At 34.4% G+C, this 17,581-nt stretch overlaps 1 protein-coding gene across 1 annotated transcript in view; it reads right to left on the reverse strand.

Annotated features, from left to right (window-relative positions):
* Positions 1-2,801: 2,801 nt before the first annotated feature.
* The window catches only part of PEX3 (peroxisomal biogenesis factor 3), a 36,759-nt gene continuing 21,979 nt past the window's right edge, over positions 2,802-17,581 (reverse strand). Inside the window, exons 8-12 of the mRNA XM_082855665.1 lie at positions 17,389-17,557; positions 15,734-15,804; positions 13,503-13,625; positions 6,119-6,215; positions 2,802-3,746 (exon numbers count right to left, since the gene is read on the reverse strand). Coding sequence (XP_082711791.1) covers positions 3,663-3,746; positions 6,119-6,215; positions 13,503-13,625; positions 15,734-15,804; positions 17,389-17,557 — 544 coding nt within the window. The 3' untranslated portion in view covers positions 2,802-3,662. The remainder of the gene's footprint in view (positions 3,747-6,118; positions 6,216-13,502; positions 13,626-15,733; positions 15,805-17,388; positions 17,558-17,581) is intronic.

Below are 17,581 nucleotides of genomic sequence, written 5' to 3' on the forward strand. Positions count from 1 at the left end.
ATTCCATCAAATTCTTAGCATTATCATTGGTATGGAGGGCAGGAATTATAGTAAGGATAATTAAAAACCAGAGCTCTTATTACCTATTTTAGCCAATAGTTCTTATCCCCCCAAGCAATTGTGCCTTTTCCCAGAGTTACTAAATAGGCACAAAATTGACTTGTTTTGAATTTCAGTAACTTTGGATTTTTCTTTAATGATGAGAAATATTGAAGGCAAGCAAAGCTAGATTATTAGACTGAATGATTTAGACATTGATATCATTTAAAATATGGGTATCACTTTAATAAGACTCTATCTCATTTTCTTATGAGTGCCACATTGAAGCAACACAATTACTTTAAAAGGTCAGGCTAATCAAATAAATATGAATTAGGACAATAGAAAACAAGACAGGTGTTTGCCTTCTGTTCATTTCAATTTTGTAAGTAAAAGACCTGGTTAGATGAAAACCTTCCTAACTTGCAAAAAATAAATAATTGTTCATATCAGATTTTTATATATACACAGTAACCAACACATTTATACAAGTTTGAAGGAGAAAGTAGAAGCTGTTTTAAGTAATCTCCATTTAACCAACTCACTAGGTTAACGGATGCTCTCCATTTTCTTGGAAAAGCATACTGATTGACGCCCAGGCAAGCTGCAGGCTTTCAGTTAGTAGGCTTCTGTCTGGCACATGCTTCACCTTGATTTTCACTTGCTGCAATATATGTTTACCAAGGGTTAGTTGAGTTCGTTACTGTTATGGGTTGAATAGTGTTCCCCAATAATTCACGTCTACCCAAAAGCTCAGAATATGATCTTGGAAGTAGTGTCTCTGCAGATGCAATTAAAGTAAATATTGAGGTAAGATCATACTGGATGCGGGGGTCACAAGCATGTAAAAGATGACCATATGGAGACAGAAGCAGAGACTGTGCTGCTACAAAGCCAAGGAATTCTTGGGGCCACCAGAAGCTGGAAGAGTCAAGGAAGGACTGGAGGGATTCTTCCTGAGAGTCTTCAGAGGGAGCATGGCCCTGCTGACACCTTAATTTTGGATTTCTAAGCACCAGGATGGTGAGAGAATAACTTTCTATTGTTTAAGCCACACAGTTAGTGGTAATTTGTTATGGCAGTTCTAGGAAACTACTATAGTTACCAAACTGATTATGCCAGTAGAACTTTTCATCATGTTGCATAAGCGGATGAAATGAGTGTGAACAGTTATAGTTTCTGTGAAAACCAAGTTGAATACTTTGGAAAAACTAGATAAACATATGTTGCCTTTTTTTTTTTCCAATTTAAATGTACTGGTTAATTAATTGTGGGTAAAACAGTTGTAAAAGGACTTCCCTGGTGGCACAGTTGTTAAGAATCCACCTGCCAATGCAGGGAACACAGGTTTGATTCCTGGTCTGGGAAGATCCCACATGCCATGGAGCAACTAAGCCCGTGCGCCACAACTACTGAGCCTGCGCTCTAGAGCCCGCGAGTCACCACTACCGAAGCCCGCACGCCTAAAGCCCGTGCTCTGCAACAAGAGAAGCCACTGCAATGAGAAGCCCGCGCCCTGCAACGAAGAGTAGCCCCCGCTCGCCACAACTAGAGAAAGCCTGCGCGCAGCAACGAAGACCCAACGCAGCCAAAAAAAAAAAAAAAGTTGTAAAACACTGAAGGGAAATATAGTAAAAATCTACAAGAATTCTGTACCCCTGGTTTACAACTATATAATGTAATACATGTGATCTGTATAAGAAAGACAATTAGAGAACCCTTAGAAGCAGACCTACACTGAAAAGGTAGAAAAGACATGGGTCCTACATTCAATAACTGGCAAATAAAGATTATTTATATTTTAAGTTAAAATATCTAAGAATACATGTGTTATTTTTTAAATGATACCCTGCTTTAAGTGACTTCTTGGATTAATCAAATAACTAAGGGTCCCAGATAAAAGGGCTCCTACTGTACAATTAGAAGACAAATTTATAATGTTTAAGTCCAATTAGCTTCAAATACATGTGGTTTTTACCTTGTCATCTCTAAAACTGCTACAACTCTACAGAGGTAGATGATTCCAGGTGATAATTTTCAGATGATCAGCTTTCTATCCTTAACAAGGCTGCACCTGTTCATTCTCAAAATTTCCTTGGATGAAATCCTGGGTTAATATTGCTGGAAGAGATGCATGCCCTATTACACACACATTTACTAATTTTCCAAAATACAGTTTTTCCACCACCCTATTAGAAATAACATCATTATATTCTGTCAAATTTTGAAAAGAAGCATTTGCACTCCTCTCCACTTTTACATCTGTTTTTTCTGGTTTTTCTGTTTTGCTTTCTGTTTTTTAAAAAAAATATTCTAGGCATAGATTCCCTAGTGGTTGGCTTCAGGCCTAACCTGGCCTTAGAAGAGACTTCACAATTCATTTTCTACCTTCTACTATTTAGCTATATGTTATATGTTAGAGAAATAAAACAACATAAAATGATGCTACTGAAAATATTCTTATGCTACTGAAAATATATCTAATATAATGACGATCATGATTCATTTATTTCTGCTCTAATTACCCATATAAAGAACTATAGATTTACTAGAACAATGAATTATTTCTTTTCAGAAGGAAATGCTATTTATTTTTTCTAAACAAATAAGTTAAAAGAAAGCAACAATTACCAGTTAAAATGAAACTTGAAAAGTAGTGTAATCTCCAAAAATAACAGCAAAAATGCTATGGGACAAATAAATTAATAGTTGTAAAGTATTAACTCAATAAAACCATATTTTACTAAAATACTTTATTGCAATAAGATTCACTGTTCAAAATCAATACAAAGTAAGTTATTAAAATTATTTACAAAAAATGAATGAAACTATGTACAGTAGTTAATCATAGCTGTGAGTAAATGGCATCAACACAATTTTTGCCCCTAAATCAATATGTAGTTTCCTAAGGATTGTTAACAACAGTAAAGAAAAAAATTGCTGATTATAGTTGTTCCCTATTTTTTTCTGGCCGTGCCATGCGGCATGCAAAATCTTAGTTCCCCCGACCAGGGATCAGGGATTGAACCCGTTCCCCCTGCAGGAGAAGCAGGGAGTTTTAACCACTGGACTGCCAGGGAAGTCCAGATCACAGTTGTTAAATTAACTTATTTCTATAAAAAAACGAAGTCCTCAATCAGGTATATTTAAGACAAATAATTTGTCCCTTTGAATACTAACTGGAAGTCTGATTCACTCCTGTATACTGTAGTCCAGAGAACTTAATGATTAAATAGCATTATTTTCCAGACTTCACACCTACTTCCCAAACAGATTTTACCTCAGTATTAATGTCAAAGTATACTGAATTTCCTATTATATAAAAAAAGTATCTACATTAATCAGTTTGGAACTAATATCCATGGGGTAACAAATTATTAACAATTCTGACATTTGCCCTGTGTACACTCAGATATGCCCACAAAAACCAGTTTGTTGATGACTTTAAAAAAATATATTAAGACGCCAAATAAATCTATTTTATTATGAAATGAAGACTTTGATTATGAATATATTTTTATTAGACATTTCAGTACCAAATCATTACCCTCTATATAGTTGATTTATTCAGTGTATTTTTTAAAGCAAATGAATTCCACTGTAGTTCTTCCTGAAGGAAAAAATCATTTCTCCAGTTGTTGAGGAGTACTAAAGGCCTCGTACACATTAGCAGCGAAGTCTTTCACTTGCTCCATCATTAACAGATCCTAGCAAAGACGACAATAAAACATTACAGTTTATAAAAAGAACAGATAATCAGAATTCATTTCTGTAATCAAGCAACAAAGTTAGCTCTAAGTTTTGTGGCATTAAGGCCAAAAAGAAAACCATTTAATGAAAGAAGTAGTTTTTCTTACAATAAATTCCTGGAGATGTTTATTGTTTAAGTTCTTACGTGAGGGATAGTGGATATAAGTATTCAAGTGTGGCTTAGAGAAGAAGACCCAAAATAGTCTTCAAATGGATTTCTGTGTGTGTCAAGTGCTAGAAGAGTATCTGTTGAATAAATGATTACAACACTATACAAGTCTAAAGGTACTTTTGCTGGAAGCTGACATGACATGATTGAGGTATATTACTTTCTAACATAGAATATATGTAGTATATATTACATATACACACATACATAATCACACATATACACCTGAGAACAGGGGTTCTTAAGGGATCTGTGAATGTAGATAAGGAAAAAATTACATCTTTATTTTCATTAACTTTCAACTAAAATCTAGCATTTCCTTCAGTTATGAATGTAAGCAACAAACTGATAGTAGCAGCAGAACCTCTGAATTTGCCTTTAGTAGAAATCAGACATTTTTACATCATATGATAGACAGCTGTGGAAGTTACATGGAGTGCCATTACATCTTGTTATTTAATGCATGAACAAAGAAGCAATACTGCTATATCGTAAATTTGATTTTTAAAAGTATTTTAAAACTGTATGCAATTGGTTTTCTTTAAAACCTACGTATTTTACAATATGCATTTATAGGCATTATTCTGAGGAGGCGTCCACAGGCTTCTCCAGATAGTGAAAGGATCTATGACAACAGAAACCATTAAGTGCCCTGTGAGCAGCAGAGAAACAAGAAGTGAACCTATCCTTTGTGTTCTCTCCTAAGCATCAGAAAACCCAAGTGAGCTTAGGTAAGTCTTGATCTCACAAATTCAAGGTTAAATTCTCTGAATACCACGTGGCATTTTAACTCATAGAAATCATAGTTAAAAAAATTGGTGGAAGTCTTGTCATTTAATGGTCTAGTTTATAAACTCAATCTACATCCAGTCACACTAAGAAAATTTACTAAGCATTAGTATCAATGATGTTTTTACTAGGTTGAAACCTTTTGTCTTCATTCTCAATTATACAGACTTTAATTCATGTAGAACATAAATTACTTAAGCACCAGAGCTGGTGTTGTATTACGCTTAGCTGTATTTCCCACTTGTCAAGATGAACAGCTTACTGATGAAGCCAGAGACTTCATGAAAATGGAGAAAGATAAAGTTAAGGTTTAAATGCCAGAAGTTATAACTTTTTTCTCACACTAATATACATGTAAAAATTAAAAAAAAAAACAGAAAATTTAAAACTAAGTTTTTAATTAAGATTTTTTGAGCTTAAATTAAGCTTAAAATTAAGTGAAATGAGATCAGCCTTATTCATTCTTCTGAAATATGAACGGCTAATTCTCATGGGTGAGAGGATGACACAGAAGACTGAAGGAGTGAGGAAAAGTAGCATGTTAAGGACAAGCTAATGACACTATACAGAGAAAGGAAGAATTACAACCCATAGTCTCAGGACTCTTCATGTCCTCAAGTAGAAATCCACAGAGATAAACGATACTGAGAAGATGCCATCTTTACACTTAGGCCTAGGGTCTCTTCGCACTGCACATTATGGCAGTGGTTTGGAACTGAGGTGTATTGCGGGTAATTTATTACTTGTTATACAGTTTCCAAGTTTGCAAGTGACTTGGAAAAAAACCTATGGATTCAAAGTTGTCCTTTTAATAAAATTAGTCTTACTCAATGTATTCTAAAATGCTTTCCTAAGAAAGGAGATGGAGTTATAGGTAGTCTAATGAAAAATTTAAACAACCTACGGAGTATGCAGTTTTTAATGAGCAGATTATTGGTGCACTATTAATTGTTGTATTTATTAGCTATTAAGATGCTTTACCTTTCCCATAAAAATTTTAAATTTTTCCTCAAAATGCGAGGAACTAGTTCGCTGGTTTGCCTCAAGGCTCAACTTTTCTACTAGCACAGCTTAATGCAAAACAGTAACACTGTAAATTCAACTGACCACTAGAATGTATTTGGACTAAAATGTAGTCTGTCTAACACGTGTTGGACTATAACATGGAGAAAGGTATTCCCAACCTCATAAAAGTGCCATGATACATTATTACTCTCATGGGTCATTCTACCATACTCTACATGTGGTTTCAAGTTTTTGGTTTCTTTGAACAAATATCATAGAAGAGAAATGTAATTTTATGTTGGACAAATAGGACCACAAACAAGAGTACAGTCTGTTTTTAATAATACCCCCAAGCTTTCCTCTTACCTGAACAAAATGACTAGGTGTTTCACTGCAAACTGAATGGATCTGTCCATTTATTATTGGAATTATCTTAGCTAAAGGCAGGCTGACACTGGAAAGACTGAAAAATCATCACAGTAATAATTATTTTCTTAAATTATCTTATAGGAACTTAATATTTTAATTATAAAAGTAATAGTCATTGAAAAGTACTTATAGAAATGTATTAATAAGAAAATAAAAACCACATATAATTCTACCACCTAGAAATAACAACTATGATGTCAATTGACATCATAATTAATTTCTTCCAGTAATTTTTTATATATACATATCTATACTTTTTGTGTTTTTAACACACAACTATAACCTCCCAAGCAACACTTGTTTTGCATTTTTATTCACAGGTTATAATCATTTTTCCATCTCATTAAAAGGTCTTCCAAAGTTTTTGTCTGTTTTTTAATAATTATATAGTAATCCATCCTCTAGCTGTGACAATTTATATTATCAGCTCCCTACAGTTGGGCATTTAAGTTTTTGCCTAATATTCCTTAATATAAATAACTTTTTGTATTTACAGTAAATTACTGGGTCGAAGGGTATGAATGCTTTTAAGCTTTAAAATGTATATTGCCAAATGCTCTCTGCTTCTCTAACAGTTTATGAGGATACCTGCTCTATCATGCCTTCTTTCTACATCAAGCATTATCTTTTTCTTTAACCTTCATATGTCTGATAGCTGAACATGGCATCTCACAGTTTTGCTCTGTATTTCTCTTAATTACTAGCAATGTCAAATGTTTTTTTCCTCTACTTCAGTGAACTGTACTGTCATCTAGTCAGCTGAGTAAGTAGGAAACCTGGGATCATCGGTACTTCCTTCTCCTGCCTATATCCAGCCTCTCCACAATCCTCAATATTTCTTAAATGTGTCTACTTCTCCCCATTGCCAAACCTATCCACACTAAGCATTATCTCTTCTCTAGACTACAGCAATGACCTTCTAACCTGTAAATGCTCAATAAACATTTCCTGGATGAATGAATGAATGAATGTTATGTGTGACTATATATATAATGACTGTTAAATAATGAAACTACTTTTTGTGTGTGGGTTAAAGACTTGATTTATTACATAAAACATCACATTTCATACATTTAAACCTGGGACTACACTAAAATTTTCCTTTTAAATATCATGAAAATGCTGAAGCTATGGTATCTAACTAGTATGCTGTGTTAAGATTTGGGGGAATGCTTTTTTTTTTTTTTAACATCTTTATTGGGGTATAATTGCTTTACAATGGTGTGTTAGTTTCTGCTTTATAACAAAGTGAATCAGTTATACATATACATATGTTCCCATATGTCTTCCCTCTTGCGTCTCCCTCCCTCCCACCCTCCCTATCCCACCCCTCCAGGCTGTCACAAAGCACCGACCCAATATCCCTGTGCCATGTGGCTGCTTCCCACTAGCTATCTACCTTACGTTTGTTAGTGTGTATATGTCCATGACTCTCTCTCGCCCTGTCACAGCTCACCCTTCCCCCTCCCCATATCCTCAAGTCCGTTCTCCAGTAGGTCTGTGTCTTTATTCCTGTCTTACCCCTAGGTTCTTCATGACATTTTTTTTTCTTAAATTCCATATATATGTGTTAGAATACGGTATTTGTCTTTCTCTTTCTGACTTACTTCACTCTGTATGACAGACTCTAGGTCTATCCACCTCATTACAAATAGCTCAATTTCGTTTCTTTTTATGGCTGAGTAATATTCCATTGTATATATGTGCCACATCTTCTTTATCCATTCATCCGATGATGGGCACTTAGGTTGTTTCCATCTCCGGTCTATTGTAAATAGAGCTGCAATAAACATTTTGGTACATGACTCTTTTTGAATTTTGGTTTTCTCAGGGTATATGCCCAGTAGTGGGATTCCTGGGTCATATGGTAGTTCTATTTGTAGTTTTTTAAGGAAACTCCATACTGTTCTACATAGTGGCTGAACCAATTCACATTCCCACCAGCAGTGCAAGAGTGTTCCCTTTTCTCCACACCCTCTCCAGCATTTATTGTTTCTAGATTTTTTGTTGATGGCCATTCTGACTGGTGTGAGATGATATCTCATTGTAGTTTTGATTTGCATTTCTCTAATGATTAATGATGTTGAGCATTCTTTCATGTGTTTGTTGGCAGTCTGTATATCTTCTTTGGAGAAATGTCTATTTAGGTCTTCTGCCCATTTTTGGATTGGGTTGTTTGTTTTTTTGTTATTGAGCTGCATGAGCTGCTTGTAAATTTTGGAGATTAATCCTTTGTCAGTTGCTTCATTTGCAAATATCTTCTCCCATTCTGAGGGCTGTCTTTTGGTCTTGTTTATGGTTTCCTTTGCTGTGCAAAAGCTTTGAAGTTTCATTAGGTCCCATTTGTTTATTTTTGTTTTTATTTCCATTACTCTAGGAGGTGGGTCAGAAAGGATCTCGCTGTGATTTATGTCATAGAGTGTTCTGCCTATGTTTTCCTCTAAGAGTTTGATAGTTTCTGGCCTTACATTTAGGTCTTTAATCCATTTTGAGCTTATTTTTGTGTATGGTGTTAGGGAGTGATCTAATCTCATACTTTTACATGTAGCTGTCCAGTTTTCCCAGCACCACTTATTGAAGAGGCTGTCCTTTCTCCACTGTACATTCCTGCCACCTTTATCAAAGATAAGGTGTCCATATGTGCATGGGTTTATCTCTGGGCTTTCTATCCTGTTCCATTGAGCTATCTTTCTGTTTTTGTGCCAGTACCATACTGTCTTGATTACTGTAGCTTTGTAGTATAGTCTGAAGTCAGGGAGCCTGATTCCTCCAGCTCCTTTTTTCGTTCTCAAGATTGCTTTGGCTATTCGGGGTCTTTTGTGTTTCCATACAAATTGTGAAATTTTTCATTCTAGTTCTGTGAAAAATGCCAGTGGTAGTTTGATAGGGATTGCATTGAAAAAAGTGGAGAGATTTATGCATTCCTGAAGAGATCAGTCATTATTCTCCTTCACAGTACCTTTGCAGCATTTTTTTTTTTGAATTTTTAAATTTAACTTATTTTTTACACAGTAGGTTCTTAACAGTTATCCATTTTATACATAGTAGTGTATACACGTCAATCCCAATCACCCAATTCATCTCACCATCCCACCCCCCACCCCGCCACTTCTCCCCCTTGGTACCTTTGCAGCATTTTTCAAAACCTGTCATGATTTTTGTTTGATGTGTCTCTTTATATGTTAGTGAATTTGTCTTCCACAGAAATTGAAGACAGCACTACCACACAAGGTCCATGTGGTTTCATGCCCACCTCACTCACTGTATTATCCTAGCACTTTGTAAAGGGCCTGGTGCAGTGTGTGCTCAAAACATACTTGTTGACATGATTAATAAAAGTTTCATTCATCCATTGCTATGTCCCACCCCCAATGTCTACTTTCCCAATTCCACCTTCACAAAGCAATCAAAGTGATCCTACAATGTAAATCCCATCCTGTCACTCTCCTGCCACTTTTCTAGTGGCTCCCCAGCATTCTCAAGCTGACAATCATAACCTGTATGTTCTGAATTCTCCAACTTCATCTCACACCATTCTTTCCCTAGTTCCATCCTTTCAGCTACCACACTGGTCTTCCAGGTCCTCGAAGTGCACTGTGGTCCTCCTGTCTTCAAAGTCTGCACTATGACTTCTGCTCTGAATGTCAACTGCCTCACTCTATCCAAGACCTCATCTTTTTGTTCTTGTTCAAATTATTTCCTTGCAAACTCTGCTTGACTTTCCATGTTTGTTCAAATACTTCTATTATATGCTCAACATTCTTTTCCTATATAACACTTATCATAGTTTATGCAATTATGTTTACTGTCTGTTTCTCCTACTAGATTATAAGATCCATGAGGACAGAGACTTAGTAAAGTACTTGATAAATAGCAGATGTTTAATAAACAGATTTTAGATAAATGGACAAATTGGTCATTTCTACATGCTCTTTTGTGAATTATGTTTGTGTCTCTGACCATCTCCTTCTTTGGGTTTCCTTCCTTAACTGATGTGTATATAATGCTATTAACCTCTGTATATGATGCATATAATTTGCAAATACTTCCCCAATATATCATTTACATTTAATATTGATTATAAAGTTATAACTTGCTTGATCTTTAACTTTTAAATTTTACCGCCAAACATTATTTTATTCATATAAAGTTCTTTACTTTCATTCTTAGAAAAACTTTCTCCATCTTGAGATCAGCTAAATATTCACCTGTTTTCTATCACTTCATTTATGTTTTGATTGTTTAAACCCCCTGGTTTTTGCTTTTGTTTTTGTTTCTGGCTATAAGTATGGTATAGAAGGGCTCTAACTTTATTTTACAATTAGTCATCTTACAATGACTGTCTTACCGTTATTTACTAAATAATACATCTCTTCCTAACTTTTATCATATGCTATGTCTTGTATATTTTAGAGCTTGTTTCTGGATTTTATATCCTACTTCACTGATTCATCTATTCCTAGTAACATATTATTTGAATAACTGTACCTTATAATACATGTTCTATAGGGAAAGTATTCATTGCTCTACTTCTTCAATAATTTCTTGAGTATTCTCAGACCTTTATTCCTCCTTTAGTACTATCAGTTTTTTTTTTTTTTTTGCGGTATGCGGGCCTCTCACTGTTGTGGCCTCTCCCGTTGCGGAGCACAGGCTCCGGACGCGCAGGCTCAGCGGCCATGGCTCACGGGCCCAGCCGCTCCGCGGCATGTGGGATCTTCCCGTACCGGGGCACGAACCCGCGTCCCCTGCATCGGCAGGCGGACTCTCAACCACTGCACCACCAGGGAAGCCCAGTACTATCAATTTTTCAGGTTCAAAAATAACAAAGCAACCACTCTCTAATCCTCAGTGGATTTTGATGGTACTTTGACCACATTTATAGATTAATTTTGGGAAGTTAACTTTACAAATTTTAGCTGATTCTCTTGGATTTCTAAGTATAAAATCATGTCACTTTCATATAACAATAACTTTTTTCTCTCCCTTTCTGAAACTAATGTCATTTTCTGAAGATAAGAATTTAACTTAGAAAATCAAGAGTCAACTAACAGTTTATTATATAGTAATAAACATTCAGTAAGTGTCTCTTCGCAAAATAAATATATAAAAATCACTGGCATTCCTGAATTTGGTTCTCAAAATTGTCTCTTCCTAGTCTTACTGCACTGGTTAGAATAATAAAATGATGCTGAATAAATATGTCAATAGTGACCATCTTTATACTGTTTTTAATTTAATGGAAATAATTCTAGTGTGTTGCCATTAAGTATAACATTTGCTTTTGATTTCAAATATTTTATTATATAAAAAGGATTTTTTATTTCTAGAAGAGGTTTTATCAGTAATAAAAGTTATATTTTATTGAATGCTTTTTCAGCAACACTGAAGATGATGCTTGTTTTTTGTCCTATTAACTTATTAATGTTATGAATTAGTGTAATAACTTTCTTAATGTTTAAACTTCCTTGCATTCTTAAAATAAACCCCAATTAGTCACAGTCTTGGAGAATAACTAGAAATTCCAGGCTCTGATGTGAGACAAATGTGAGTGAACATCTGGCTTTACTACTCGCTGGCTGCGTGACCACAAATTATTTAATTTTTCTCTTAGTTTCCTCACCTGTGGCAAGAGGAAGATACTAGTACTTACTTCCTAGGGCTATTTTAAGAATTCAATGAGATAATGTTCTGAAAAATACCTATCATACTTGTACATAAAAAAAGAAAACAGAAGTACTGGTCACTATTATTACTGCTATATATTTCTGGATTTCATTTGTTTATATTTTATTTAGGACTCATATCTATATTCGTACTTTAAGTGTATAGTTTTTCTTTTACATCCCATGTTTATCCATTATATTTTCTATTGGGTTGTTTCCTGTGATAGGAAAACTTTTAATATTATATATATGTTTATATATACACATATATTATATGCACATGTTGTATATATAGTATATACATAAATATATACATATGTAATATATACATATATATGTAAAATTTAATGTTTTATTAGTTTACATCATTTTTCTGTTGATTCTCTTGAGGGTTCCGGTTTATTAATTGTAGTACACATAATTAGTGATATTTTCTCTCTTTGCCAATAGTTAAGTATAAACACTGAGTACTACAGGAGTGATAATGAGTACTACAGAAGTTCAGAAAAGACTATCAATGGCTGATGTAATTGTAACATAATTTTTATAATTCTTTAGTGTATAAGATCAAGTATTTGTTTATATTATATCAACTATTACAATTCTTATAACTACTCAGGAAATGACTAATACTTCTGCTAGGTAGAGATTATAGTGAAATTTTGTTGACTGGAGCACCTTGATTTAGGGAGTATTTTATAGAGGCTGAAATTTTTTTTTGCTAATTTAAAGAACTGCTAAAAAAGATTTTAGAATAATATTTAAATTGCTTCAGAAAATAAATTTTATGATGCTAGGCATTCCAAATCCTCAATATTAACTGCAAATTATTCCTTTTTGTATAATAAAGATGGGTCCCAGAGAACTGGGCAAATAAAATAATCTTGCCCTGTGTATTTGAGAATTAAATTGGACATTGCACATACATACTGCATATCAGTTACTGTTACCCCTAATTTTAACAGATGAGTTTATAGTCAGTTAACATTGATTTAGTACCTATTATTTTCTGAATTTAACTTAAAAAACTGCAAAAGAGTGTAAATCCTAATAGGAGATTCAAGGTGCTCATGCTGAGATGATAAGAATATAACAAAACCATAAGATATCTTTTGGCAGTGTGAATCCATGACTTAGTAATAGTTATGATTAAAATCACTACCAATTGCACTAAATAAACATTCCTAATCCTACAATAAGGGCTGTAGAACTAGGAGATAATTCATCAAGTGGGAATTTAGAAACATGAATGCTTGGCTGAATTATACAAGCTAATTATGGCTTATAGTACTGGAATAATATAAGAGAAAACATTAAAACTTAAATAATGTTTTCAGTTTTGTATTCTAAAGAGTTAAATCTAAAAAGCCCCAATAATTGAAATTTGGCCTATAGAAAAATAGTTTCACAACTTAAGTACTTTATATAGTGGCAAAATTTTTGGAAGAAATGAAAGTTTTAATATTGAATACTGAAAGAGCTCCTCCTAATGAAGGAGTCATTGGTTGAACAGAGTTTAATTTGTTGAAAAAACAAACATTCAAATTTATCCTCTAAGATATTTTTGTTACCTGGAACGAAAAATAAACACATCCCAAAGCACTATTTTATTAGAACATTCTTTAGACTGATAACATTCTTTTATGTCTTCTTACCTATTCATGGAGTTACCGTGTTGCAGGTCCTGTTCAGTAGGTCGAAAGAACTCAGCCATATTGTCTAGCAGTCTACTAAATCCTCGGTTTAGACAGGTATTCAAAACTGTACTAAAATCTGGACTACACAAAATAAGAGGATAAGTTACTTTTCAGATTTTCAATCGAAAAGGACACAAATTCAATAACGATGTGGTTACCTTTGACAACCACCAACATTTCTAGTGACAATTTAGTTTTTAGACTAAAACACTATACAAATATATCAAGGAGTCAATCTTAAAAGTTAAGCATAAAAAGTGAGCTTATTATTTAGCACAACACAATGAGAATATTCATGCATTTTGCTAGATTTTCTTACATTAGGCAGCACTTTATAAGTGTATTTTTATAAATATCAATAAATAGTATTACTTCTCTTGAGGAAACACTTGAAGAGGAATCCTCTTATAGTCACAGGTTATTGGTTTGCCTTATATACTCTATCATATCATCCCAGTGAGACAGAATATTTTATTAACATATACAACAGATGAGGAACTGGATACTTGAGGGATGAAGGAATCTGTCCAAAGGTTATGTAATTAGTAAATATGGGAGCCAGAATTTGAACCCAGGCCTTTTTGATCTTAAAGTTCAAGCTCTTTTTGTTACATCATGTCAGTACCTCACAAAAACTCTTTGATATAAAGAATAATATATGTATGCTATGAGAGTTAGAAACTGCCTAGTTGAACAGATTAGTTCTATCTTCGACATGTAGAAATCTCAATTCAACTCATGAGAGTGGAGGGCTAGGGCTATAAGTTTGGGAATTACTAACATACAGACAGTAAATTAATAGGTGTATATAAAATTGCTTGGGGCAGCTGAGGATGAAATAAGAACAAATACCTGGGAAACACTAATATTTAAAGGAAAGGCAGGCATAGAGGAACCTAAGAAGAAATGATCTGAGAACTGAGAGAAAAATTAGATTTTTCATTGAAGCCATAAGAGAAAGGAATTTCAAGAAAGCCTTGATCACCAGTGTCAATTACTAGAGAAAGGCCAAGTAAGATGAGCATTACATGTTGACTGGATTTGGGAAAAGTTCACTGATGACCTTTTTCTAGAGCTTCATGGAGTGGTTTGAATAAGAAAAAAGTGGAGATCGCTACTGTAGAAAGTCAAGGGACTAGAACTTGATGAATTCAGATAGTAGAGTCAGTAGCTGAGTTAACCTAAAAATTTGCTGATTTTCTTCAAGATTATGAAAAAGTATTATAAACAAAGGATATAATTTGCCCAGAAAACAGAACTAGAAAAAAACTAGAAAAAATGATCTTAAATTATCTTTAGTTGAAAAGAAACTTTGATATTTTAATCACTTAAGATAAAGTGGATGCAACTGGTATTACCACTAAGATTTCACAATGATAGAACTACCTCAACGAGTGTTAAGTGGCTCAATCAAGGTTGACCAGGTAATAAATAGGACAGCCAACCTTGAATCTAGGTCCTCTCGTCTTCTAATGCATAATCTGATGCCTTTTCCATTTCTAACACTCTGGCTCTCTTCTGGGTAATTTAAAATAGTAATACTCAGTTTAGGGAGGATGTGAAATTTTTACCACTCAAAGATTTAGGAACATTATAGACTATCCTGAAAGGGTTAGGGGAAGTAGTTCTCGAAATTGAGTACAGGTGTGTGTGCATACACATTAGCATGTGTGTACATGTGTCTACACCTGAGGCCTAGCTGGAGCTGGCTAGCTTTGGCTGCCAAGAGCATCTTTTCCCAACTCTCCAAGTCAGCACTGAGTGACGTCAAGTTGGTAGTCAGCACTGCTGTGGCTACAATTTGTTTCTGGTCTTTTTTCTTTACAGGGCTGGTTGTTAACCATTTACCACTACACACTGAGCATATGAGAATCACCCTTGAAAGCCTTCCTCAAAATATAAATGCTAACTATCTTCCAGTTCCTTAACTAGTATATCAGAGTCTCTAGGCTAGGAAAGTAGGTGGGGGCAAGGCATGGGTCTCCTAAAAAAAAATCTTTGCTTCCCTCCCCACCCTAATAAGAGGACCATTAGTTTAGGTAGGAAATCCTACTTAAGGCAGGGGAATAGATTTTAAATTTAATTTTAACAAAATATTATGTTGAACGTTGTTCAAAAAAAACTATAAAATGGTCATAAGTACATTCAAAAAAGAAACACATGCTTTCTGTTACATGCGGTATACATACCTTTCCAACATGTCTCTAGTTTCATTGAGTAGTTTAATAGTGGTAACATCTCTAGGAGAAAGCCCACAGGCCTGTGAAATTAAAAGGCCACATTTCAGGGTTTCAAATATTAGCACAGGGTTATGATGAAACAAATCATACTAATAAACTCAGGAGCTCAGGAAGCCTAAAAGTCTATGTTCTATCAACAATCAAAAAATGTTAAACTCAAAACACTATAAAGGTTCATCTGCACAGGTAAGCAGTATTTAGAACATGAGTCACAGTAAGATCTTTGTTTATCTGACCGCTTTTGGACACATTTCTAGAATATACTTACAAAGAAAAAAATAGCCTTTGAGGTTGCAGAGGCCAGGGATTTTTTTTCTTTGATTGTTAAGACTTTTTATCAGGATATGTATGTGTCTTTTCTCATCAATCTAGTTTAGTCTAAGGCTCTGTGTGTCCTTTCAATCTGAAGTTGCAGGTTTAAATTTAATTCAGGTAAGATTTGGTCTATCATCCCTCTCTTCATCCGTTCTTTTGAATCATTTTCTTTTTTAATTCCACTGTTGAATTTTAAAATTTGGAAATTGCTTTATCATTCCAGAAAGCTTTTTAAATACTATTATTGCATCTCCTTGAGATTCTAATTTGTAAGTAAGTTTTCTCCTGTTTCTTTCATTAATTCTGTCAGGTCTGTTCTGCTCGTTCAATTTAGCCTCCATCCTGCAGTTCACAGGGTTTCCTCAGATGGTTTGCTTTTTTTTTTGGCCTATTCATGAATGCAGGGTCTCTCAGTACCCACAAACATCTATCTCTGGGGTTTCTGGGCAAGGGGGAAACCGGCAGGCAATGAAAAACACGGCAGTCTTTGTTCTAACGGGACCTTTACGCTGAGGTATGGCATAGGGGCCTCTCTGGTCTAAGACTTCTCCAATTGTTAAGTGAGAGATATTCTTCTCTCAACGGCAAAGAATGGATGCAATCCACTTAGGTATAAAATTTTTTTAAAATGACGTCTATAACATGTAATCTTTGGCATTTTTATTATTCTTAACCAATGAATAACTTAAATCACAACTGGCTGGGACACACCAGTGTATAGCAACACCATAGTTGATAAATGTTAGATTAGGCCTTCTTTGTTTCTCAACTGGATGACTCCTTCAGTCCATACAGATACTGCCATCATTGATTCATCTTAAAAAGCAAATGTGATTGTGGTACTGGCTTGATTAGAATTTGAAATGGAAGTTCAGACTCTTTATCTTGGCACAAAGCTCTTTAGGATCTTGCCCCAACTACCAGCTTTATCTTCTGTTACCTGACCTCATACAGAAATGCTCTAGCCAAAGGAACTGAATTTGTCTCCTGTGTTCCCCAGGTGTAATTAATACATCTTATTCATTTTATATCCCAATCATACTAGTGTCTGTCACATAACTAATATTCAATAAAATTCTGCTGAATATCTAAAGTTTTTTCTAACTAGAAGTCAGTTCCATTTACAGTTTGTTTTCTAAATTAATGAGGTTTTATTTAAATTACTGAAATACATGTCTTTCAATCACTTACCTTTCAAGAGACTCAGAAATCTAAATTTTAAGAGATAGTGAAAAAAACCTTAAAAAAAAAGAGTAATTCGTTTGGTTAAATGGTTATGAATTAAGCACCTGAACTGCTAATGGAGTTTCTTCATCTGGCATCATATAATGGCACAATAAAGATCTGGATCCATCGTTATTAATCCAAGAAGAAGATTTATGTTGCTCAACGAGATCTCTGATTTCTTTTAGTTTTTGCTCCAAGTCCAAAAGGGACAAAGAATGTTTAAGAGAAACACTAGAAACAGAGAAAAGGGAATTG

Source organism: Leucopleurus acutus (genome assembly GCF_964270905.1).
Source record: "Leucopleurus acutus genome assembly, chromosome: 15".
Taxonomy (NCBI): domain Eukaryota; kingdom Metazoa; phylum Chordata; class Mammalia; order Artiodactyla; family Delphinidae; genus Leucopleurus; species Leucopleurus acutus.